The sequence below is a fragment of the Pan paniscus genome, chromosome 11 (genome assembly GCF_029289425.2).
Source record: "Pan paniscus chromosome 11, NHGRI_mPanPan1-v2.0_pri, whole genome shotgun sequence".
Lineage (NCBI taxonomy): Eukaryota > Metazoa > Chordata > Mammalia > Primates > Hominidae > Pan > Pan paniscus.
This window is the reverse complement of record NC_073260.2, coordinates 51,730,226-51,756,820: the sequence shown is the minus strand read 5'-3', so window position 1 is coordinate 51,756,820 and position 26,595 is coordinate 51,730,226. Positions and strand designations below refer to the sequence as shown.

At 44.7% G+C, this 26,595-nt stretch overlaps 1 protein-coding gene across 2 annotated transcripts in view; it reads left to right on the top strand.

Annotated features, from left to right (window-relative positions):
• The window catches only part of DAPK1 (death associated protein kinase 1), a 205,942-nt gene that overhangs the window by 164,625 nt on the left and 14,722 nt on the right, over positions 1-26,595 (top strand). For both annotated transcript variants that reach the window (XM_003806677.5, XM_063594365.1), the window contains exons 18-20: positions 3,630-3,707; positions 14,110-14,332; positions 19,270-19,458. In XM_003806677.5, the coding sequence (XP_003806725.1) occupies positions 3,630-3,707; positions 14,110-14,332; positions 19,270-19,458 (490 nt within the window). The remainder of the gene's footprint in view (positions 1-3,629; positions 3,708-14,109; positions 14,333-19,269; positions 19,459-26,595) is intronic.

The following is a 26,595-nucleotide window of genomic DNA, read 5'->3' as shown; positions in this document are numbered from 1 at the left end:
ATTCTTGGGCCTGAGCGGCTCTTCCCCAGGTATCCATGTGATTTGCTCTCTCACCTTCTGCAGGTTTTGACTCGAGCTTCACCTTCTCAGGGAGGCCTTTCTGGACCACCCTATTTTAAATCCTATCCCTCCCCCACCCCCAGGACTGCCCCTCATCTCCCCTGCCCCATTTTTCTTCATAGCACCTATCACCACCTGACCTACTGTATTTTACTCACCTATTTGTTTCTTGTTGGCTCTCCCCACTAGATTCTGGATCCCATGAAAATAGGGACTTTTGTTGGTTTTATTCACTGCTGTATCCATAGCCCTGTGCATAATACGCACTCAGTAAATACCTGCTAGATGAAAGTATGAAGGAAGGAAGGAAAAAATGAATGGCACCATAGTCCAGGCAGGACATGGAGTGTTTGTTGACCGAGTGCTAAGTAGATGAGCCCTTATAATTCTGTAGGTTAACAAAAAAATCCATATTTTCCCCAACACTATCTAAAGATGTTTAAATGACTGTGCACATTCTTTCAGATAATCTTTTCACTGGGGATACACAAATAGGTTTCCCTGTCAGTGCTTGCCCCAGTTGAAACCCCATCTGTTCCTTTGCAAAGCATATTACACGTGTCACTAGAAGTCATGACTGTGAGCATTTCCCCAGACGTCAATAAGCAGCATGTCTGTGAAGGGCAGGCTCCTAAAACTGGCTGGCCTGTGGGGCTCTGGCTTCTTGAACACAATAAGTGAAGTGGCCTTTCACCTTTCCATGGATTTCTTTCTATGTCATGGGGCCAACTTGGGAATCACTGCCCTCAGTCTAGAATGTAGTGTTGTGGGCTGCTGGTGCACAAGAGACACCGTGATTTCTGGACCCAACTCACCCTTCTGCAGCCACTTGGCCCCCAAGGCTCACGTTGAGATGATGGACGGCTGAGTGCCGAGACACTTGGCCATCTTTCTATATCTTTTGAATGCATGCACTTCATTGAGTCCATGAGCCCTGTTGGTAAGGAGGAGGGCAGCAAGTGTAAGTGTTGCTTTTGCAGCCTCCGTCGGGGTGTCCAGTAGAGCCAAGACCAAAATGCAGAGATCTGACTTCTGCCCCTTTCCCTCTCAGACAGAAGGCCAGGTAGTTAGGGCAATTCTCAGCTCTTCTATGAATAATTTCCAACACTGCTTGCTTCTTCTGTGCCTGGCACTGTGCTGGTTCTTTCCATTTGGTTTTCTCTCACCTGCTCAAGAACCTGTGCAGGGGGGGTGCCATTTTCCATCTTGCAGATGAGGAAACCCAGGCTTGGGAAGGCTGAGTGACCCACCACATAGCCGGTGAAGGGTGGGTTCAGGACTTCAAACTGGGTCTTCTCCCAACTTCAAACTGTCTCCTGCACTGCCAGGCATTTCTGTTGAAAGTCTGAATAGTGTCCTTTAGAGCGACATGTTTTGCAAGCTGTAAAGTGCAGTGCAAATGTGAGGAAACATTTTTATTTTATATATATATATATATATATATGTTTTTTTTTTTTTTTTTTTTGAGATGGAGTCTCATTCTGTAACCCAGGCTGGAGTGCAGTGGCACGATCTTGGCTCACTGCAATCTCTGCCTCCCAGGTTCAAGCGATTCTTATGTCTCAGCCTCCTGAGTATCTGGAATTACAGGCATGCACCACCACACCTGGCTGATTTTTGTATTTTTAGTAGAGACGGGGTTTCACCATGTTGGGCAGGCTGGTCTCAAACTCCTGACCTCAGATGATCCACTCACCTCAGCCTCCCATAATGCTAGGATTACAGGCATGAGCCACCATGCCTGGCTGTGAGGAAGTATTGTTGATGGTGGTTCTCTTGACTTTGAAGAGGTTGAACAGTGGAGAGTTCATCCTGTCGGTGAAAGGCCTCTGCCTGTGTTTTGTGCGCGTCTGAGCTCTGCAAGAGGAACATCCTGTTCAGATGTGTCGGGGGCAGGAAACTTCAGTCAAGGCTCAGATTTCTTCTAACTAGGGCAGTGGTTCCCAAACCTTGCTGCATAATAGAATTAACCTGGGAGCCCAGGATGTACCCCATACTGCTGACAGCAGTGTCTGTGTGGGAGCTGGGCGACAGGATATTTTCAAGTTTTACAGGTGATTCCAGAGTGTAATGGAGAACCCCTTCTCTTTATGGAGTTTTCTTGTGTCCACAAAAAAACTAGAGCATTTGGCATGGATCCCTGGTTGGAGATGCAGTGTCTGATAAGGCACCTAATTCACCCCCAAAGCAAGCTTGAAGCCCTGGCCTGCCCACTGGGGGATATTTCAGGAATTTAAAGGAACAGAGAGACGGGCAGTTCTGACTGCACAGCAAGCCTCCACCGGAGCAGCCACCTGGGCTTCAACCAGCAGCCTAAGGCAGTGGTTCTCAGCAAGGCAATTTTGCCCCCACCCCCAACAATTGCCAATGCCTATTTGGTTGTCACAACTGGGAGTTAGGGGGTGCTACTGCCACCTAGTGTGTAGAAACCAGAGATGCTACTAAAATTCCTAAGAGGCACAAGACAGGCCCAGCAACAGAGAATTGCCTGGTGCAAAATGTCAGTGTTGGCAAGATTGAGCAATAGTGTCTGAATGGGACCCCAGGCATGACTCCGGGAGTGACTTGGGTTGAGGAATTGAGAGGTTGCTGTTAAGTAGATTTCGGATATCCCTAAGCTTCTACAGGGATGCAACTTTGTTATTGATACACATTGATAGATAAAACAAATCCTTACTTTTTTATTTAAAAAAAAACATTCATTTTCATTTTTTTAAATTGCTTTTCATCTTTTCTACTTTTGAATTTTTAGTGATCTCTAAAACTGCAACAGAACAGCCCCTACATGTCCCTTTTCTCCCCAGTGGCAGGGGAACAGTGACAGCTTCTGCCTCTCAGGGGTGACTTCAAGGACCGAGGCTTGCAGAGCACTGAGAGCTGGGTCGGGCACATATTATGAGGTGGTGTTCAATAAATACTTGCTGTCATCGTGTATGTTCATGGTGTAGATACAGAAACAAATTTATTCAGTGTGAAACTGCAGCCTATGAAAAATCTCTAAATAAAAAGCAAGCATAAAAGTGCTGTGGACTCTTATTTCCTTGTTTTCTGTTCACCAAAAGATCTTTCAATCAAAATTGCCTGTCAAACTAAGTATTTCCTTTGAAATGCACAGTAATTACCAGGAGTTGGTATCATGCAAGGGCTGGGTTTGTCCCTGTAAGGATTATGACACAGTAGCTTGCACTAACTAGAATTTGGCACCTAATGAGAATCTTTACTGTCTGCCTGATTGGAGATTGGAGAGAGGGGTTCAGGACAGGGAGGAACCAGCCAGCTGAGGAGGCTGTTGAGTTGTGATTAAACCTGTGGACCTGAAAGGTGTCGCTATTGGAAAGGAAGACACCAACATGTGCTTTGTTCCTTCTTCTTACCTTCCTGTCCTGGACAATCAAGTGAAATAAGGATTGCACAGCCAGAGAAACACACCAAGACGTGCTCTTTGTCCACCTGGCTTGCTTCTCACACCTGCTATGCTTGTTTCTGCCTCAGACCCACGGAATTGGCGTGTGGAACACACACAGCTCTCCTTTTCAGAGAAAAGAAACTAATGCATTTTTCTCCAACAGGATGGAAAGACGGCAGAAGATCTTGCTAGATCGGAACAGCACGAGCACGTAGCAGGTCTCCTTGCAAGACTTCGAAAGGTGAGAAGTTCTGTTATAGGTCTGAAGTTCTCTACCCGTGTTTATGTGAAAAAGTCTCAGACTTTTTCCTTATTTGAGAATGAGCAAAATGAGGCTCTAGACAGCCAGGTTTTAGGAACAGTGGTCCCTGTCCTGTGGTTTGCATGTCAGTCAGTATAAATGCATCAGCTCCCTATCTGTTTTCTTCTCTACTTGGACTTGGAAATCATTTAGCATGTTTGCAGTTGCTGTGCCTGGTTTTCCTTCTCCCACTCTCTCTATAATAAACCACTCCCACAAAGTAGCGGGGGATGAGGACGCTGACTCTGCCTCTTTCCTTCTTATGTTTGAGCTCCAAGATGGCTGTTAAGCTCCTGTTTATCAAACATTGTTGCTCTGAGGCTTAAAGAAACATGACAAAAATAAGTAAAGGCAGGTGCACCCTTTCCAGCCTACAACATGACAGTTGTGTCAGGAGACTTCACAATAGCCATACCCTTTAATCTAGGAACTCTGTTTTATGCTTAAAGATGTTCACCGCAGTATTATTTATAATACAGTAATAAAAATTGGAAACACAGATAACCCACGATAATGTCTAGTAAAGGGTCCTACAGCCATAGAATAGAATGGCTTTGGCCTTTTAAATATTTTAAGAAGTTTTACTAATAGGAGTTTATTGCTTGGGTGGAGGGGTCACTGGGCTTCAAAGCAGAAGACAGATTGTATATATGTAATAATCTCTACTATGTTAAAATGCATAGAAAGAAAATGATAGAAGTGATGTTTTTCGATTTTGCTATTATACTCAACATTTTCTTCTTTAAACATTAGTGTATTTTAAAAATTTTAATTACTGTATTTTTTAAAAAATGTTATAACAGTGGTAATCATTTTTTTAAAACCACAAACTATCTAGAAATAAAATGATAATTCATTTGGTTTAAGTGCTTGCTGAGAAGATAATGTCCAAAATATGCTCCAGATATCCCACAAAGTTCTTGCCATATAGACCGAGAAGTGCCTGGGGAGAAGTGGTGAGGTCATAACCTTCACAGTCCCTGAAGTTTGAATTTTCATACGTGTCCTGTGGTCTTGCCAGGGGCAGGGGGGGCCACAGATTGGGATAATTTCTTTCCTCATGCAGAATATAGACTTGGAGAGACACACTTCACATATGCATGTTAAAACCCCTTGGAGTTGACCTGGCAGGGGTAAAATCATGGGTGATTGATTTTCACACCCTTCTGCTTTGGATTCTGAGAACTGGCCTCAGAGGCACTGAGCAGATGTTAATAAACTCTGAGAGCTGCGATTCAGTCTCCCCTTTGTCCTGGAAAGTCCAGAAAGAGATAAGTGAGGTAAAATTTCCCTAGCCTTACTCACCTGTTCTTACCAGAAATTCATAAATTACAATTATGGGCTCAGTGATTTCTCACTCTGTACCATTATGGACTGTGTCATTATGCCAGCGAATTTGGACTAGAAACTCAAGGGAAACCTTTTCGTTTACAGGCAAAACAAGCAGGGGCAAGGGAGATCCCGTGAGTCGTGGTTACCATTCAAGAATGAGCCTTTTCATAGAGTTTCCTAAGTTTAAAATTCACTATCTTTGAAGCAGAGGACCAGCCAAACCAGACACAACACAGGCCCTGGTTTGCAACCTCTGGCTTTTGCTGGATTGCATAGCAGGGGGCCCTGCATTGGGCACAGAATCTCACGCCTCTAGGCTGGTGTACATCCATTACCCAGGCAGCATCCATTGATAGTGAAAGGAGAAGAGAAGTCTGGTTTTTGCACAGGCTAAAAGAGCGCAATTTTTTTTTTCCTGTTAGTTATTAGGTCTCTATTATGGTCCACTAGTAGGAAGAAACACTATTAAGGAAGGGTGAAAGGCTTCTTCGACAGGCCTCATAGCTTTACCGAGTGCATAAGCCTGCTTGGTCAGGTGTGCTCAGGTTTCCACACAGAGAGGCTGCAAACCCACCTGCAGCACCTGGCACCTGGCTTGCATCCCTGAATCCCCATGCTGTGCCCTCCCAGGTATGTGATGCCCTGGCTCAGCTCACACAGCGCCAGCACTTCTACCACTACCGCCCTCTGGAAATCCGCTTACCACATTCACTCTCAACTTCGAGTGCTGTTTACCATCTAAGAAACTGTATCACAGAGCAGGGGCCAGGGGGACCTGCAGTCAGCTCATTGTGAGGCAGACACTTAGCTGCAGCAAGGCGACCTGCAACACCCCGTCAGGTCACTTGGGAAACCCACCTCATGCAGAGGGAGGAGGCGTCTCGTGGGCTGTGCTGTGTTCTGCTGCCCATGCCCCCTTAGCAATGGTCCCTTCTTTGACTTAAAAGTAGCTTACTGTGTGAGATGCAAACCCACTGTTTGGACGAGTCTGGAAACAGTGAAGGAATGCTCAGAAAAAGGACCGAGGGAGAGCAGTGTTGCACTAGCCGGGGATGGTCGGATCGGTGGTGGGTGGAAGGTCCTTCTCCCGTCCTCTGTCCCCGTTATCTGCAGCCTGCTTAGATGACTGGCATAGTGAGGAGTAGAGATGCAAAGCACCTTGCTGCGGCACTTCCTCCAAATCCTCAGTGAAAGGGGCTTGTTCCCATTTAGAATTCTGAGTTTCTGGGGGCGGGCTCTCACCCTGTCTCAGTTTGGGATTTTCTTTTCTTCTATCCATTGGTACCTTTGTTTTTGGTGCCTAGATTTTTAAAAGAGTTGGGAAGTAGACTATTACAGCTATAAAATACAAAATACAAAAATATAAAATATATTTTATAGTTTATAAAATAGAAAAAACTATAAAATACAAAATATTATTTTGTGTTTTACCATTATCCTGTGGTCTTTTTCTCTAAAGGAGAGGTCAAGGAAAAGAATAGTCACCTTTTTTTTCTTTGTTTTTTTTTTTTTTTTTTTTTTTTGAGATGAGGTCTTGCTCCGTGGCTGAGGCTGGAGTGCAGTGGCATAGTCAGGGCTCACTGCTGCGTCAAACTCCTGGGCTCCAGTGATCCTCTTGCCTCAGCCTCCCAAGTAGCTAGGACTACAGGCACGTCAGACACGTGTCTCCACACCCACCTGGCTAATTTTTAACATTTGTATTAGCAACTATGTCTCAATACATTGCCCAGGCTGTCTCTAACTCCTGGCTTTTAGTGATCTTCCTACTCTGGCCTCCCAAAGCAGTGGGATTACAGGCGTGAGCCACTGCACCTGGTCAGAATAGTCATCTTAATGCCCTAATTAAAGGACAACATCCCCCTTAGCACCCAGAGTCCAGTGAAAAGTGTCCCCTCATCTTTATGTAGAAGCAAAGTACAGAGTAGTGCCTGAGAGCAGAGACTGGAGGTCAGATGGCCTGGGATCCAACTCCAGCTCCGCCACACTCTAGCTGGGTGAGCTAGCAAGCTGTTCAACAGCTCTGTGCCTCAGTGTTCCCGCTTGTCAAATGGTTGAGTCAGCTGCTACCTCCCACGACCGTGATAAGGGTTGGATGGGTCGATGTAGATGATGTCCCTTGCACACTGCCTGCACACAGTAAGCACCACGTGTTTCCTGTTATTGTTGGAACCCCGCAGACCACTCTGGAACAGCTGTGAGGTGCAGCAGTGGCCCCTGTGGCTGGGCACCCTGAGTGTCATTTGTGATGACAGCCACCATCGAGTGCTCAGTGTGTGTGGTGGGCACTGTGATTTTACAACATCCCCAAGGTTTACAGAGGGGAATGTTGCTGCAGGAAACCTGGATTCAAAGAGGTGAGCAACATGCTAATCAGTGCAGACCTGAGGTCCTGACCTGACCTGGAAATACCTGTGATCTGCTTTTAATCAATGGGCTCGGGGGGCTCCAGGGCAGATTCCTGGCCAGGTGGGATATGTCCTTTCCACACTGGCTGCTGTACCTGTGCTGAGCCACCTGCTTTGTAGTGCACAGGGATCGCCTTCCTATGGGGAGGCCCAGGGTTCTAATTCCCTCAGAATCTTCTAGATGCTGTGTTCAAGGAGTCCCTGGAATTTGTTTGTCTTCACCATCCCTCAGTGGGCTCTCGACGTTAGCTCCTGATTAGCCATAATGGGAGGAGTTGTCTGCCAAGCATTGCTAATTGCGGTCTTTCTTCCTTGTGTATGAATATAAATCCCCATGCAAGTAACTGCTTGGCACCTGGGCACACCCGGTACTAGAATTTGGTTATTGGAAATGACTGAGCTGTCGCGGCAGCTTCCTTGGAGAATGGATCGCTGAGGATTGTGGGGAGCCCAGGAGCAGGCAGTGCCTGTGGAGGGCACCAGGAAGGGGACTGACCTGCAGTTCTAACTCGGGTCACCTGGAGGAGGAGACAATCGGGTACATGATCGGGGAGGGGAAGGGAAAGAAGAAGTCATTCACCCTGCAGAGCATCTTAGGACCATTTTCCTTTCCATGTCATTTCTCCTTGATATTCCCCAGTGTTTCTCACTGGGTGCTGTTGGCAGTTTGGGTGACTGGGAGGCCCTGTCCTTGCAGGATATTTCTTGTCCCTGGCCTCCAAGCATCTAACATGCTAGCATTCCCTACAGCCATATTGTGAAAACCAAAAGAATCCCTCCACACATTTTCTCTCAACCCCTAGGGTGCTACCACACTCTGCAAGAACCACTGCAGGTTGATCCAAAGTGCAGTCCTGGGGAGAGGTCTGTATCTGGGACAGCTGAGGATGGTGGCCCTACATTGCCTGCCATTTTATTTGGTTTCCAAATGGGCCAACTGAGCAAAAGAAATACTTTCTATCTATGCTCTCAGCTCTCATCAGTTGACATTGCCTAGGAATGTGTCTTTAAACTATATTTGCTAGGGAAGCAATGAGATTTGGCATCTGGAAATAGAACCAAAATCATCCTGTTTGCCCACGGCAGTGGAAGATGTGCAGGGGAGAGGGACTGGCTGTTTTGATCACTGGAGAGTTCAAGGGGCAGGAGCACTGAAGACTGCTGAGGCCAAGGCTACAGCTCTTGGGGAAGAAGGAACCTGGGGCAGGGCTGAGCTGCATGGGATCGACTCTGACGCACCTCCACATTAAGTGAACTGGGGCAGTGGTGTGCAGGAGCCTCTGGTGCTGTCCCTGAGAGCCGAGCTTGTCTTCCCAACCTGGTGACATCACATGGGAGTCTTGAAATCAGCCAGGGAGGGAGCATTTGCACCACAGGAATCAGCAAATGCTAGAGATGAAGTCTGCTTCTCCCTACCAAAGGTTGTTGATAGGTTCTTCATTGCTTTGGGGGTCCCTGAGAGCCCACACTTGGCTGTAGGTACCACCTTATCACAGAAGGAAGTTGTACCTTCTACTTCCTTGTGCTCAGTCAGTAACAGAGCCCTGTGCAGCTGTCCAAACCTGCCTGAGGACTGTGTTGTTGGTCAGCCAAACCCAGTTCTCCTTCTAGAAGAAAGGAGGGACCCCTTCTATGGGAAAGGGGTTGATCTAGATTTTTATATCAGCACCCATTTTTACTATAATCACTGCAAGTCCCATTCTTATCTGATTTTAAAATAAGAATTTCAAGGGGGTTGAGGAGTTGGCTTATTTTTATTTTGTTTGGCCATCCTTCAAATCAGATTTTCCGTAAGCCTGAAATTAAAAGTAGGCTGGGTGTGGTGGCTCACGCCTGTAATCCCAGCACTTTGGGAGGCTGAGGCGGGCAGATCACCTGAGGTCAGTAGTTGAAAACCAGCCTGGCCAACATAGTGAAACCCCGTCTCTACAAAAAAAATTAAAATTAAAATAAAAAAAAAATTAGCCAGAGATGGTGGTGTTGCCTGTAGTCTCAGCTACTCGGGAGGCTGAGGCAGTAGAATCGCTTGAACCCAGGAGGTGGAGGTTGCAGTGCACTGAGATCATGCCACTGCATTCCAGCCTGGGTGACAGAGTAAGACTCTGTCTCAAAAAAAAAAAAAAAAGTAGTTTGCTTTTACTAAACCTAAGACCCAACAGTGAAGAAAGGTGGCCAGGAATATTTTGAAAAATGAAAACAATTTGGGAGTTTCCCAGATTGAAAAATTCACCACCTGTAAACTGCATTTGTGTAATTAAAAGCGAATGTGAGTGAAGGCATAGCATGAGCTGGAAGGCGCCATGCACGTGGAAGTTACTGCTGCAGACAGGAAACACATCTGTCTCAACTCCTCCTGCTGCCTCCTCCCTCCTTCTCCATTTATTGTGCTGGCCCATGAAACAGGCAGATTGCCAGGAGCTTCTGAACCAGCATTGCCCTGCATGGAATTTGAAGGAGTGAGCTCGACTGTCAGTACTGGGAAGTCACAGGCATAGCTTGCCCTTATACGCAGGAGCAAGTCAGCCTGCAGGTTCAGTCGCTTCTAGAAGCCTCTCACAGGGGCAGCGGTGTCTGTAGTTGACCATGGTTCGAGTCTCCTGAGAGTGGAAGGGCCTGTGGGACTCCTGCAGAAGGAATGAACTTGCCCCATCCCTGCAGACAGGACAGACGTGTGTGCTGAAGCTCAAAATGTCAAGATCCACAGGCACAAAACAGGAAGAAAGAGCTGCAGGCAGATTCATGGCACAGTTTCTTTACCAAAATGGGGGCACCCGGGATCCAGTGACTGGATTTAACCAGGAGCAGTTTTCTGCCTTCCCCTGGTCTCAGATGAAGCAGACTCGGGCCGGTACCAAGAATCTCTGTGTGGCGGGAGCTGCATTCAGGGAATAGATGGGGAAGTTTGCATCTACCCCGTGGGATGCTCACCATGGAAGGTGACCACTGCTCAGCACAGTGGACGCAGCTCAGGTGCTCATGCATGGCGTGGTGTGGGTATAGCCTTGGACTCACAAGGAAGACCCAGGGCTGCTGCGGAAGGCTGGAGTAGGCTGGGAGGTGGAATTGCTCCAGGGTCGGTGGCAGCCCGGCAGCATGGGCGCACCTGGTGCACGTGGCGCTGGGGAGAATTCAGAGCCCCATTCCTTCCAGCCTGACAGCTGCCACCCCCAATGTGTAACTCCTTATAATAGAATCTGTCCAGCTTTTTTGCTGATTCAGGTAATCAGTCAGGGACATTGCTATCAAGACTCCCAGCCCTTCCCTTTCCTTTCCCTTTTGTGCTCTGTCTCTGAACCTGTTGGGATTTGAGGTCAGAAGAAAACACCAGAGTACAGACCACCTCGTGTTCTACAGATCATGGTTTGGTGCCGTGGCCTCCACCCCAGCTGCCCCAGCATTTTACAACACGCCTTGTGTCATGCTCCCTTGTAGAATTTATAGACAGGGACGCACCTACTACACAGATAGTTTCAAAAGATCAGTAGCATGCCCTAACTGTAATATAACACAGACCTTGTGGGAGCATGCGCATAGTGAAATATGCTGGATGTCAGCATGCATGTGCTAGGACACAGGCAGGAGGAGGCTGGGAAACCCGGCAGGTCCCTGCACTCACGCACAGGATCACTGAGTGCAACCCCCACAGACGCCCACGAACACTGGAGGGCTGGGATGGCAGCTCCAGCACCACAGCAGCATGCTGAGCTGATGTCCAGAAATCGGAGACAGCACTCAGCAAAGATAAAAGGAAAAAAGCAAAGTGTAGTTATTTGCCAATCTATAAAATAGCAGCATTCGTGGATAACTCAGTATATATTAAATACTGCCCCCAAAACCCTGTGGATGATGTGTAAAATGTACTTAAGTTCTCAGCTCAGATGATTATATAGGAGCATTTTCTCATATGTAAATGCTCATCAGATGCTCAGAAGTCAGGGGACCCAGGAGAATTCTTCGCTGTGAGGGGCATTTTGTTACAGGGTGTCTGGACACCCAGCGTCTGGCTGCAGGAATATCCCCTCAACATTGTGGGAACTAAAATGCCACCTCAGATTTCCACAGTGCCCACCAGGGGTCAGTATAGTTCCTGTTGAGGAAGTCTGGTCCTGGCTTGGGAATTGGAAATGGAAATAGGAAAATCAAAGCCTTCAGGAGAGTTATGTATGAGATTGTAGCAATGCAGTTATAACAGCAAAAGTAACACTGGCTTTTGCTGCTGGAAGAGATCAGGAGATCAGAAGTAAGTGAGCGCCTCCCAGGATTTAGAACTGAAGGAATGGTCCCGCCAGGTGTAGATCACATGGAGATGCCCTTGCGTGGGTCCCTCTGAGTTCTGTCATTTATATGACACTGGTTTATGGAGATTCTACACCTGCCAGGGCTGGGAATTCTGTCTGTCCCCGCAGATGGTCTCCTGGTCTAGAAGGGCAGAGCACCCCATAATTACAGGTCGGGGGTCACCATGGAGAGCCACACATGGTGGGAAGAAGCATCCAGGAGGAGATGGCAGGCAAGACAGGTTTTGTGGGTTTGTGAGAACCCACAAAACAGGTTAAAGCAGAGGGGGTCCTCCTGGGTAAGGGTGAGGAAGAGGCTTCAGGCTGCACCTCACGGCTCCAAACAGATCCTTGTTAGGGAGCAGGGCAGGAATGGTGGGAAGGGATGGTGGCCTGTGAGGGGGTGTGACACCAGGGTGGCATGGTCAGTGCCACATCATGTAAACCTTGAGCAGGTTCCCTTGGGTGCACTGAACACCTTGCCTACACTATCCTGTTAAAAGCTCTTACTTGGTATTAGATGTGAAATTGTTCACATGTCTGTATCTCCCCAAGACCATGGATCTGGGCTGAATCTAGATTTTCCTGTTGTCAGCACTGCGCTTAGCATGGGGTTGGAGGGCCTCCCTAAATGCTGGTTGATGAATGAAGGAGTGAGTGAGTAGTGAACTATTTCATTCTGTGGAGGCTCCTGCTTCTCCATATCGGATGGAAAAAGAAGAAAGTAATGAGGATATTGTGTTCCCAGCCCCCTCTGCAGCATGGAGCTTGTACCTTGGAGTGCCCCTTCTCTCATCCTCTTGTCCCATTACTGCCCTAAAGGATCCAGACACCTCCACACAGAGAGGGACAGATGCTCTTGCTGGTCAGACAGGGCTGATCCTATTTCATGATTAAATCGAAGGCTTCTAACTTTCTTGATCTCCTGGCTTTCCATTTTCTTTCAGCCTCTTAATCGATTAGGGTAAATTTTTGATTATCCTTTTTATTTTATGTGTTTAGTAATATATTAATATTTTAAAATTTATTTATTTATTTATTTATTTTTTGAGATGGAGTCTCACTTTGTCACCCAGGCTGGAGTATAGTGGCGTGATCTCCGCTCACTGCAAGCTCCACCTCCCAGGTTCACACCATTCTCCTGCCTCAGGCTCCCGAGTAGCTGGGACTACAGGCTCCCGCCACCATGCCCGGCTAATTTTTTGTATTTTCAGTAGAGATGGGGTTTCACCATGTTAGCCGTCTCCTGACCCTCGTGATCCACGTGCCTCAGCCTCCCAAAGTGCTGGGATTACAGGTGTGAGCCAACGCACCCGATTTGTTGTAGGTCTGTTCCTAGGCTTCTTAGGTTGTCATGTGGTTGAAACCAAAAGTGATGGTAGATATTTTTAATATTCACATGCAGGTGACATTGCCATGAAGTTAAATCAAAAGTGCTAGTAGCTATTTAACAGTAAGATAAGGTTCCTATTCCAGACCTACAGTTATGAAGTGGACATTTGGGCCATCCAATTATGTTTTTCTGATAAATTTCTAAATAAAGTGTGGGGGTTACACACACACACACATGCGCACACACACACACACAAATGGAAGGCTTCACAGTTGCTCCATCCAACTTGTCATGCATCAAAATGCAATGGAAATAGGCAAATTCTTAGAGACAGAAAACATCTCTATGGTTGCCAGGGGCTGAGCAAAGAGGGGAATGAATGGCAAGTGACTGCTCACGGGTACAGAGCTTCCTTTTGGGGGTGACACAAATGTTCTGGAAGGAGACAGCAGTGATGGTCGTGCAGCACTGAAAATACACTAAAAGCCTCTGAATTTCACACTTGAAAATGGTGACTTTGATGTTATGTGAATTTTACCTGAATTTTCAAAGTTTTCATTGGAGATAGAAATAAACATACTGCCAGGCACGGTGGCTCACACCTGTAATCCCAGCACTTTGGGAGGCCAAGGTGGGCGGATCACCTGAGGTCGGGAGTTCGAGACCAGCCTAACCAACATGGAGAAACCCCGTCTCTACTAAAAATACAAAATTAGCTGGGCATGGTGGCCCATGCCTGTAATCCCAGCTACTCGGGAGGCTGAGGCAGGAGAATCGCTTGAACCCAGGAGGCAGAGGTTGCGGTGAGCTGAGATCGTGCCATTGCACTCCAGTCTGGGCAACAAGAGTGAAACTCCGTCTCAAAAAAAAAAAAAAGAAAAAAAGAAACATATCTTCAGCATGGGTAAAAACTGCACCCCGGGGATTAGGAATCTTGAGAATCATTATTTGCCTCTTTTTCTGTCTCTCACTGGCTCTTTCTCATCCATGCTCAGGATACGCACCGAGGACTCTTCATCCAGCAGCTCCGACCCACACAGAACCTGCAGCCAAGAATTAAGCTCAAGCTGTTTGGCCACTCGGGATCCGGGAAAACCACGCTTGTAGAATCTCTCAAGTGTGGGCTGCTGAGGAGCTTTTTCAGAAGGCGTCGGCCCAGACTGTCTTCCACCAACTCCAGCAGGTTCCCACCTTCACCCCTGGCTTCTAAGCCCACAGGTAGGAACCTCCATGCTGGCCCCGTCTCTCCAGCAGGTGTTGGCTTCTGCACTCTCTCCTTTCAAGGTCTAGGGGGGAAGGGAGTTGTGTTTGGGTCACTTGGCCTATACTGGACCCTGTGGCCTTAGTGGTTTTCAGGTCCAGGTTGGCTGGTGGCCTTGTGTGTGCTGCCTGTTGTCCAGCAGTAGCAAACTGACTCGGCAGTAGCAAAACAAGGGCCTCACTGAAATCACAGCCACAGACACAAAGGTCCATCCTCGTAAATGTGCAAACTGCAGAATTTGCACAGTCAGCTTTGGGCACACAGTTGCAAATTGCATTGCATTCTACTCAGGGCTCTGGCCTTAGAGACAAAAAGAGCTCAAACTCAAACAGTCCAAGCATAGCACAGATCCAATACCAGCCCAAGAAGGGTCCTCACCCCTTATCCTTCTTTCTGGAGTGCTACAGGCAGACCCAGTATTGTAGATACATAGAGCAACAAAAAGGGATTTCCAGGAAGCACCATCCTGCTCAGTTCAAGGTTGGATAGAGGTTTCCAGAGGCTCCTTAGTGGTTTTCAGGGATGGTCTCTCTGGTCACATCCACCCTCCTTGGGAAGCTTTGCTGCCTTCCGGGCCTTCCACAGACAGGGTTATTGATTCACATTAGGGGGCTGTCAGGAAACACCTGGCGGTGAGCAAGAGAAAATGATGCAATCTTGGGTGTGATTCCAACTGAATCCTCCTTTAGACAGAGCGAGTGAGTTTGTGGAAAGATAAGAGACCTTCCAAGAGTTTCCTAAACCAGGACAATTTTGTGCTTTGTGCCTTGATTCATTCTCTGTATATGATGTCACAGAAGAGCCAGGTCTGTTCCCCAGGTTGATGCTAAAGTTTGTGTTTCTCTTACGTCCCCTCAGTGAGGGAGGACGCTGGGGAGCATGGGTAGCTGCGGAGAGTTGGCTGAGATTTATATTCCCTTTTCAACTTCTGTTCTCTGAACACAGCTATAGAATTGAAATGAGGAGAAGAAAGAAAAACCAATTAGAGTTATAATTTGTATTATTATATTGCTGATACATATGTCAATATTTATAGAGCACTGTGTGCCAGGAACTGGAAGAAATATGGTCTGAAGGACGCCTCATTTAATCCACGTGACAGCTTCCGGGGTGTTTTTACCACTATTTCCCTGCAGCCTTGAGGGGTCAGTTGGCTTCTCTGAGGCGCACAGGTGGCAAATCCCAGAACATCTGGTGCCTGAGCCAGTGCTTGTCAATGACACCCTGCATAAAGAATTCACAGGCATACCTTTCCATTTTCCAGTGTGATTTTTTGTTTTTTGTCTTTGCATATTAAGTTAAATGTTATTACAAAAGAGTCAAAAACTTTAAAAAATTTAAAAGTAGATAATGGAAAAAATGTGACAGAAAGTTAAGATTAATTTATTATTAAAGAAAATTTTTTTTTTCTTTTTCTTTTTCTTTTTTTTTTTTTTTTTTTGAGATGGAGTCTCGCTCTGTCGCCCAGGCTGGAGTGCAGTGGTGTGATCTTGGCTCACTGCACCCTCTGCCTCCTGGGTTCAAGTGATTCTCCTGCCTCAGCCTCCCAGGTGGCTGGGACTACAGGTGCATGCCACCACACCAGGCTAACTTTTGTATTTTTAATAGAGACGGGGTTTCACCATATTGGCCAGGCTTGTCTCAGACTCCTGACCTTGTGATCCACCTGCCTCGGCCTCCCAAAGTGCTGGGATTACAGGCGTGAGCCACTGCACCTGGCCTCCAGTGTGATTTCTGCTCTAGTTGAGGATTTAAGTGGGGTTCAGTTGCTCCCTTAGAGGGAGGCAGCGCGCTCCTGCTGTGGTTAAGGGCACTGCAGCCTGAACCTCTGTGGTTGGGAGGGTGGGATATGAGAGAGAGAGAGAGAGAGAGAGAGAGAGAGAGAGAGGTCATGAGGTCATGATCTGGAAAGTTTGCAAGGCCTAAGTGGGTGTGCAGATGATGCCCAGGAGCCCCCATTGTGGAGTCCTGGGAGTCACCTGTGGCTCTGCCCTTGGCCTCAAGAGGTGAGGTATCCATGGCCTTGCTTCTCCTCATTATCTGTGTCTGGTCTTTGCAGCAGGTTCCTGGTGAAGGGTGGCTCAGGGTGACCCTTCTTCTGCATGCCCCACCATGGGGACAGCATCTTTAGCCAGGGATCAGGGAGGGGGTCCCGGCGCGGGGACAGAAGCCCCTCTGCATGAGAGCCCTAAGGTGCAGGCACGCCAGCTGCTTTCAGCCCAGCCGTGGGGTCTGGGGAGGAGGCGGCTGTCCTGATATCCCTGGGCCCCCACAGTCAGTGCCGCCTGCCCCTGGTGGAGGAAGTGTGCGCTGGTGGTTGCCCCTGAAGCCTGGTGGCTGAGGAATCCCTGGGCAGGAGGCATAGCTCAGCAGCTGGACTTGGAGGTGGATAAGACAGACAAGATGCCCCCATCTCTGGACTGGGCGGGTCACCAGGCACTTGCTGCCCTCACAGCTTGTACATCAGCATCAGACAGTGCCCGGGAAATGCAGAGCAGGGCACAAGCACAGGGCACCGCGAGGGCGGCCTGGGGAGATTGGACTCTGGCAGAGGGTATGTGTGCTGGGGGCCAACGGAGCAGCGTGGCTTTGTTAGACACCCAAGGAACTGCCGCCCCTGAGCATGCCTCCAGGGACTGGGCCTGGTTCCTGAAGCAGCAACACTGTCACCTGCCAGGGGGCACTGCTCGTGCCTGGCAGGCCGTGCTGGGGTCTCTTTCAGGCCAGGGCTCTGGACACCAGTGACCTCTCCTAGAATTGTCAGGCCCTTTTCCCTTCAATGGGAGAGATGCCTACATGGCGACATTTATATCATCAGACAGCAAGAAGTTTGCTTTTAGAATTTTGGCCCTTTTCCACTGCCGTTCTCTTGAGAACGCTGGAGGCCAAGGCTGAGCTCCCAGCCAGGAGACAGGACGGGGTGCCCTCGAAGTTTTCTGTTGCACACATCACTCAGCTGTGGGGACACTGAGGGTTGTGGCTGTTGAGCTGTGGGAAGGAAAACATCCAAGGTCATAGGAGGCATGAATGTCCAGGAAGAGTATTTGAAGAAGCCATTCCTGTTCCCGCGGAGAGGAGCCTGCGGGAGGAATTCCCGGTGACCAGGTAAAGTGGGTCTCCTGGGAGCCGTCACGTTACACCACCAGGGGGCAGTAGTTAACAAAAATGATTTCCTGGGATTTCAGTGCTTCCCCATGAAATTATTGTTTTCATAACACCTTGTACAAAGCCTGTCCTAACCTTTTATCCTCCCAACGAAAACTGTCACCGAGGAGCAGGAATGACTGCCATTTACCAACGTCTGCTCTCATTAAGCACACGGCCACATGCCACTAAAAGAAGGCTTGTTCCTGACAGGCAGGCACCCAGACACAGATTCCAGGTCACAGGGAAATGGACAGACCCATTCTTGGGCAACCCAGCAGCTTTTGTCAGACTGGGATTAACAATATGCAGAGAAATACACTAAAATGGCAGCTATGTTGACATCAAGACTTAACATCATTTTGCTTTTGTTTTCTATTTACATTCCTATCTGCCAACTTTCCTACAGAAATAGAATATGTGTTGGTGTTTTTCAGAATAAATCTTGCCCTCCTAGTGCCCTTTCTTCTTTCCCTGTACCTAATCCTGCCCTTAGGATCCACTTCTCTTCTCCTCATCCCCTCCGTTGGATACCCCCATTATCCATGTCCAAAGTCTTAACTCTTTGGTCTTTAAGTAAGGGATTACGTTGGTGTTTGGATCGCCTGTTTTAAAGTCAGATACCCAGGTGAAATGGTCACTTCTTTAGTGCCTCGCAATGTCTATTGTATTAATGGTAAACCAATGGTACTGCAGTTAAGATCAATGAATCCCTTCTCCGATGCAATTCGTTCACCAAGTTCTTACAGAGCACCCTCTGTGGGTCCTGGGTCACAGCCCTGACCAGAAAGGCAGCTTCTGCCTGCACAAGCCTGGTGGGAGAGACGGGGAGCAGGGCAGGCCAGTGAGTAACTGAGACAGTGAGGAAGCACAGGCTCTATGCCCAAACGCAGGGGACCCAGACTGTTATTCAGCTCCCGTACAACACCCACAAGTTCACCATTGTTTACATAATGTTTCCTTTAAACTGACTCACTTTTTAAAATGTACTAAAATACATTGATTTGAAAATGAAACAGTTAATATCCCTATCATAAATGGGAACCCAGTGTCACTGTAAAAATAAATGCAGTGAACAGCAACCAATGTGAATAAAATCCAGCTAAACGCCAATGCCCACACCCTCTTCATTAAAAGGGAAGATGAGCAGGTGTTGAGGAAATGCTAAAATCGGAAGGCCTCAAGTGGAGACTTGCTGCAAGAACAACTGAAAGGCCTTCAAGGGAATTTCACAGTGTGTGATTCAGCATTATTTAATGCTATGGCCTGCTACTGTCTGAAATCATTTTCCATTTAACCTGCAATAATAATCTCATGTGCAAGAGAGAGAAGTCGCTCAGTGGGAGCTGGAGGAAGACAGAGACTGCGAGTATCAGCGAAGTAGCAGGAAGTGAGAAGGGAAGAAACCTGACCTCTGTCCTCCCACCCTCTCCACAGCCTCCCGTTGGCTGACCCTAAGCAGAAATCACATGGCAAGCCAGCCTAGAGACACAATCCCTAGGACCAGCCACCCGGGCAACAGGGCGGGGCAGAAAAGGTTGTGGGGAGGTAGAGCAAGCGGAAAAGCCCACAGCCTTGCTGGGAACACTGCTGCCCTGCACGTGTGAGGGCAGACACACTCAGCCTGAAGCCAGAGTTGGGGTGGGGACAGAGGCGTGCTCCAGAAAAGGAAACCTCAGGGCCAGCCTGGGAGGGAGACAGGCACACGCTGCCCCCATCGAGTACTCATGTGATCCTTTCCATCCTGCAGTCTCAGTGAGCATCAACAACCTGTACCCAGGCTGCGAGAACGTGAGCGTGAGGAGCCGCAGCATGATGTTCGAGCCGGGTCTTACCAAAGGGATGCTGGAGGTGTTTGTGGCCCCGACCCACCACCCGCACTGCTCGGCCGATGACCAGTCCACCAAGGCCATCGACATCCAGAACGCTTATTTGAATGGTATGCCCTGCCTGCCCCAAGGGAAGGACCTCAGGTTTGCCTTCAACAGGGCTGTAAGTCATCCCTAAAGGGAGCTTGTCCTGAGCTGTATCTGTCACTTCCAGAAGGAAATCCAACACAGACTGATATTCAGAGTGAGCCAGGACTGAAGCATGGCTGGCTACCATCCCTAAACAGTGAAATTAAACACTGGGGTATTGTCAGCGCCTAGTAAAGCACTTGGCATACAGTAGGTGCTTGATAAATGACTGTTGAGTAAATTAATAATATTTGTACATATTTATGGGGTACGTGTGATATTTCGTTGCATGTATAGAATGTGTATGTAATGATCAAGTCACATTATGTGAGGTGTCCATCACTTTGAGTTTTTATCATTTCTATGTGTTGGGAACATTTCAAGTCCTCTCTTCTAGCTGTTTTGAAAAATACAACGCATTGTTAACTATAGTCACCCTATTCTGCTATTGAACATTGGAATGTATTTCTTCTATCTAACTGCATGTTTGTACCCATTAACCAACCTATCTTCATTCCCCCCTCCACACACACACACAGCCTTCCCAGTCTCTGGTATCTATCATTCTACTCTCTACCTCCATAAAATCAACTTTTTTAGCTCCCACATGTGAATGAGAACATGCAGTATTTATCTTTCTGTGCCTGGGTTATTTGACTTAACATAATGACCTCCAGTTCTATCCATGTTGCTGCAAATGACGTGATTTCATTCTGTTTTATGTCTGTGCATAAATAGTGTTCTGTTATGTGTATACCACGTTTTCTTTATTCATTTGTTCCTTGATGGACACTTAGGTCAATTCCGTATCTTTGCTATTGTGAATAGTGCTGAAGTAAACATGGGCGTGCACGTATCCCTTTGATATACTGATTTCCTTTCCTTTGGAAAAATGCACAGTAGTGGAATTACTAGATCATGTGTTAGCTCAATTTTTAGTCTTTTTGAGAAATCTCCATGCTATTTTCCATAATAACTGTACTAATTTATATTTCTACCAACAGTATATAAGAATTCTCTTTTCTCTGCATCATTGCCAGCTTCTGCTATTTTTTTTTTGTCTTTTTAATAATAGCCATTCTGATTGGTGTAAGAGGGTGTCTCACTGTGGTTTTGATTTGCATTTCTTGGATGATTAGTGATATTGAACATTTTTCTCATTTACCTGTTGGCCATTTGTATGTCTTCTTTTGAGAAATTTCCATGCAGGTTCTTGCTCATTTTTGTTTTCCTTTCTTTTTCAACTTGTATTTTAGATTCAGGGGTCCCTGTGCAGATTTGTTACCTGGTCATATTGCATGATGCTGAGGTTTAGGGTACAAATGATCCCTCCCTCCCACCCCCTCTAGTAGTCCCCAGTTACTATTGTTGCCATCTTTACATCCATGAGTACCAAATGTTTAGTACCCCCTTGTAAGTGAGAACATGCCATATTTGGTTTTCTGTTCCTGTGTTAATTCACTTAGGATAATAGCCTCCAGCTCCATTCATGTTGCTGCAAAGGACATGATTTTCTTCTTTTTTATGGCTTCATAGTATTTCATGATGTATATGTATCATATTGTCTTTATCCAGTCTGCCATTGATGGGCGCCTAGGTTGACTCCATGTCGTTGCTGTTGTGAATAGTGCTGCAATGAACATACTAGTGCATGTGTCTTTTTGGTGGAACAATTTGTTTCCTTTCGGAAATATACCCAGAAATGGGATTGCTGGGTCAAACAGCAGTTTTAAGTTCTTTGAGAAATCTCCAAACTTCTTTCCACAGTGGCTGAACTTATTTACATTCCCACAATGTATAGGTGTTCTCTTTTCTTCACGCCCTCACCAGCATCTCTTGTTTTTTCGTCTTTTTAGTAATAGCCATTCTGATTGGTGTGAAATGGTATCTCATTGTGGTTTTGATTTGCATTTCTCTGATGATTAGTGATGTTGAGCTTTTTTTCATATGTCTGTTGGCTACTTGTATGTCTTCCTTTGAGAAGTGTCTGTTCGTGTCCTTTGCCCACTTTTTAGTGGGGTTATTTGGTTTTTGCTTGTTGAACTCTTTAAGTTCCTTATAGATTGTGGATCTTAGATTATGCCTTTTTGGATGCATAGTTTGTGAATATTTCCTCCCATTCTGTAGGTTATCTGTTTACTCAGTTGACAATTTCTTTTACTGTTCAGAAGCTCTTTAATTAGGTCCTACCTGTCAATTTTTGTTTTTGTTGGCAATTGTTTTTGAGGACTTAGTTATAAATTCTTCCCCAAGGTCAGGATCCAAAATGGTGTTTCCTAGATTTTCTTCTAGGATTCTTGTAGTTTGAGGTTTTACATTTACAGCTTTAATTCATCTTGAATTATTTTTTTACATGGTGAAAGGTGGGAATCCAGTTTCATTCTTCTGCATGTGGCTTACCAGCTATCCCAGCGCCATTGATTGAATAGGGAGTCCTTTCTCCATTACTTATTTTTGTCAACTTTGTCGCAGATTGGGTGGCTGTAGGTGTGCAGCTTTATTTCTGGGTTATCTATTCTGTTCCACTGGTCTATGTGTCTGTTTTTGTACCAGTACCATGCTGTTTTGGTTACTGTAGACCTTTGCCCACTTTTTGATGGGATTGTTTGTTATTTTACTGTTCAGCTGTTTGAGTTCCTTGTATATTCTGGATATTAATCCCTTGTCACATAAATAGTTTGCAAAATATCTCCCATTCTACAAATTGTCTCTTCACTCTGTTAATTGTTTCCTTTGCTGTGCAAAAACTGTTTAGTTTAATACACTCTAAGTTGTCTATTTTTGTTTTTATTACCTGTGCTTTTTGAGATTTTATCCACAATATCTTTGTAGGACCAATGTCCTGAAGCCTGTCTTCTTCTACTGGTTTTATAATTTAGGGTACACATTTAAGTCTTTAATCCATCTTGAGTTGATTTTTGAATATGGTGAGAGACAGGGGTCCAATTTCATTCGTCTGCATATGGATATTCCGTTTTCCCAGCAGCATTTGTTTACAAGGGTGTTCTTGTCCCCAGTATGTGTTCTTATTGCCTCTGTCAAAAGTTATTTGGCTATGAATACCTGGATTTATTTCTGAGTTTTCTATTCTGTTCCATTGGTCTATGTGTCTGTTTTTATATCAATACCATGCTGTTTTGGTTACTATAGCCTTGCAGTGTATTTTGAAGTCAAGTAGTGAGATGCCTCTAGCTTTGTTCTTTACACTCAGGATTGCTTTGGCTATTTGGCCACTATTTTGTTTCCATACAAATTTTCCGATTGTCTTTTCTATTTCTGTGAAAAATGACATTGGTATTTTGATAGGGATTGCATTGAATCTGTAGATTGCCTTGAGTAGTATGAGCATTTTCACAGTGTTGATTCTTCCAATATATGACCACAGCATGTATTTGCATTTGTTTGTGTCCTCTCAGTGTCCTTCGTCTGTGTTTTGTGCTTTTCCTTGTAGGGGTCTTTCACCTCTTTGATTAAATTTATTCCTGGGTATTTTATTTTTATTGCAGCTGTTGTAAATGGAAATGCCCTCTTGATTTCTTTCTCAGCTAGTTCATTTTCGATGTATCGAAAGGCTACTGATTTTTGTAGGTTGATTTTGTATCCTGCAACTTTACCTATTTAATATGAATTTATTTCTCAGATCTAAGAGTTTTTTGGTGGAGTCTTTAGGTTTCTGTAGTTATAAGACCATATCACTTGCAAAGAGGGACAATTTGAGTTTCTCTTTTCTAGTTTATATGCTTTTTATTTCTTTCCCTTTGCCTGATTGTTCTGGCTAAGAATTCCAGGACTGTGTTGGATAGGAGTGATGTAGGGGGCATTCTTGTCTTATTTCAGATCTTAAAGGAAAAGCATTCAGCTTTTCTCTGTTCAGTATGATGTCAGCTATGGGTTCATCATGTATGGCCTTTATTATGTTGAGGTATGGGTTCGTCATGTATGGCCTTTATTATGTTGAGATATGTTCCTTCTATATACCTAGTCTGTTGACAGCTTTTATCATGAAGGGATGTTGAATTTTGTCAAATGCTTTTTCGGCATCTGTTGAGATTATGATATGGCTTTTGTTCTTTCTGTTGATGTGGTGTATTATGTCGACTCATCCTTGCATCCCTGATTGTGGTGTATCATCTTTTTTGTGTGCTGTTGGATTTGGTTTACTAGTATATTGTGAGGATTTTTGCATCTGTTATCAGGGATCTTGGCCTATAATGATAATGATGTTGTTGTTGTTGTTGTTGTTGTTGTTGTTGTTGTTGTTGTTTTTACATTCTTTTCTGGTTTTGTTATCATGGTTGGTTTCATGGAATCAATTAAGGAGAACTCCTGCCCCTTCAGTTTTTTTGGAATAGATTGAGGAGAATCATTAGTTCTTCTGACATCCAAACCTGGACTTCTCTTTTTGGGGAGGCTTTTTAATACCAATTCAATCTCATTACTCATTATTGGTCTGCTCTAGTTTTCTATTTCTTTCTGATTCAATCTTTGTAAATTATCTGTCTAGGAATTTATCCATTTCCTCTAGATTTTCCAGTTAGCGTATAGTTGTTCATAATAACCTCTGATGATCTTTGGTATTTTTGTGGCATCAGTTGTAATACCTTACTTTTCATTTCTCATTTTGTTCTTTTGGGTCTTCTCTCTTTTTTTCTAGGTCAGTCTAGCAAATGGTTTAGCAATTTTGTTTATATTATAAAAGAACAATTTTTCATTTCATCAGTTCTTTGTATTTTTTTAGTATCTGTTTTGTTTAATTCTTCTCTGACCTTTATTATTTCTTTTCTCCTGCTAAATTGTGGTTTGGCTTGTTTTTGCTTCTCTAGTTCTTTGAGGTGCATCATTCGATTGTTTATTTGAAACGTTTCTGATTTTTTGACGTAGGTGTTTATTGTTATAAACTTCCTTCTTAGCATTGCTTTGGCTGTAGGTTTTGGTCTTGTGCTTTGATTTTCATTTGTTTCAAGAATTTTTTTAAATTTCTCCCCTAATTTCTTTCTTGACCCTGTGGTCATTCAGGAGCATGTTGTTTACTTTCCATGTATTTGTACAGTTTCCAAAGTTCCTCTTGTTATCAATTTCTAGTTTTACTGCACTGTGGTTTGAGGAGATACTTGATATGATTTCAATTTTTTTTACATTTGTTGAGACTTTTCGTGTGTCCTGATATATGTTCTATCCTGGAGAATGTTCTGTGTGCTGATGAGAAAATGCGTATTCTGTAGCTGTTGGATAAAATGTTCTGTAAATGTCCGTTAGGTCCACTTGGTCTAACAGGCGGTTTAAATTCAGTGTTTCTTTGTTAATTTTCTGTCTGTATAATCTGCCTAATGCTGAAAGTGGGGTGTTGAATTCCCCAAATATTGTTCTATTGAAGTCTATCTGTTCCTATAGATCTAATAATATTTACTGTAAATATCTGCGTGCTCTGGTGATGGATACATATATGTTTAGAACTGTTATATCTTCTTGCTGAATTGATCCCTTTTGCATTATATAATGACCTTCTTTTTTTTTTTTTTGACTTAAAGTCTGTTTTATCTGATATAAGTACAGCAACTTTCGCTCACTTTTGGTTTCCATTTTCATGGAATATCTTTTTGTAACCCTTTACTTTCAATCTATATGTATCTTTATAGATAAAATGGATTTCTTGTCAGCAGCATATAGTTGGGCCATGTTTTATTAGTCAAACAGCCAGTCTGTATCTTTTAGGTGGAAAAGTTAATTCATATACATTCAAGGTTATTATTAATATGTGAGGGTTTATTCCTGTCATTTTATTAACTGATTTTTTGTTATTTCATATATTCGTTATTCCTTTCTCCTTCATTATCATTGTGGTTTGGTGGCTTTCTGTAGTTGTAATATTTGAGTCCTTTCTCTTCCTTAATGTGTTTCCTCTACCAGTGGATTTATGCTTTCGTGTGTTTTCATGATGAAAGAATTGTCCTTTCACTTCCAGGTGTAGAACTCCTTTAAGCATTGTTTATAGATTTGATCTAATGATGATCACTTCCCCCAGCTTGTCTTGTTTTTGGGGAAGACTTTATTTCTCCTTCACTTATGAAGCATAACTTTGCTGTCTGTAATATCCTTGGCTGACAATTTCCTTCTTTCAGTTCTTTGAATATAGCATTTCATTCTCTCCTGGCCAGTAGAATTTCTGCTGAGAAATCTGCTGTGAGTCTGATGGGCGTTCCCTTGTAAGTGACTAGACTTTTTTTTTTTTTTTTTTTTTTCCTGTTTTCAGACTTCCCTTTGTCTTTGACTTTTGACAATTGGACTATAATGTGCCATGGAGAGGACCTTTTTTCGATTGTATCTATTTGGAGATCTCTCCAGCTTCCTGCATCTGGATTTCCAAATCTCTTGCCAAACCTGGAAAGTTTTTAACAATTATTTTAATAAATAGGTTTTTTTATCTCCTTCAGTTTCTCTTTACCTTTGGGACACCAAAAACTTGAATATTTGATTGCTTTATGGTGTCCCATATGTCACAAAAGTTTTGTTTATTTATTTTTTATTTTTTTAATGTTGTCTGATTGGGTTATTACAAAAGACCTGTCTTCAATTTCTGAAATTCTTTCTTCTGCTTGATCTAGTCTATTGTTGCAGATTTTGAATAAATTTTCTGTTTTATTCAAGAAGTTACTCAATTCTAGAATTTCTATTTTGATTCTTTGGTAAACTTCTCATAATATTCTGAGTTGTTTTTCTGATTTCTTTGTATTGTTTTTCTGGATTCTCTTGTACCTCACTGAACTTGTTTAATGTCATGATTTTGAGTACTTTTTTTAGATTGCATAGGTTTATTTTTCATTAGAATCTGTTGCTGGAGAGTTATTGTGCTCTTTCGGAGGTGCAATATTTCCTTGCTTTTTCATGTTTCTTGTGTCCTTACATTGATATCTGTGCATCTGCTATAATAGTCACTTCTTTGAACTTTTTGAACTTGCTTTCCTAGGGGAAGGCATTTTCCTGAAGATGTGTCTATGGTGTTGGTTGAGTAGGGCACTTTGGCTTTGATTCTGGGTGCATGCAGTAGCATAGTGGCCATACGATTTTTTTTCAGCTGTAAACAGCTCCAGTGGTGTCTGTAATTTTCTCAGTGCCTTAGG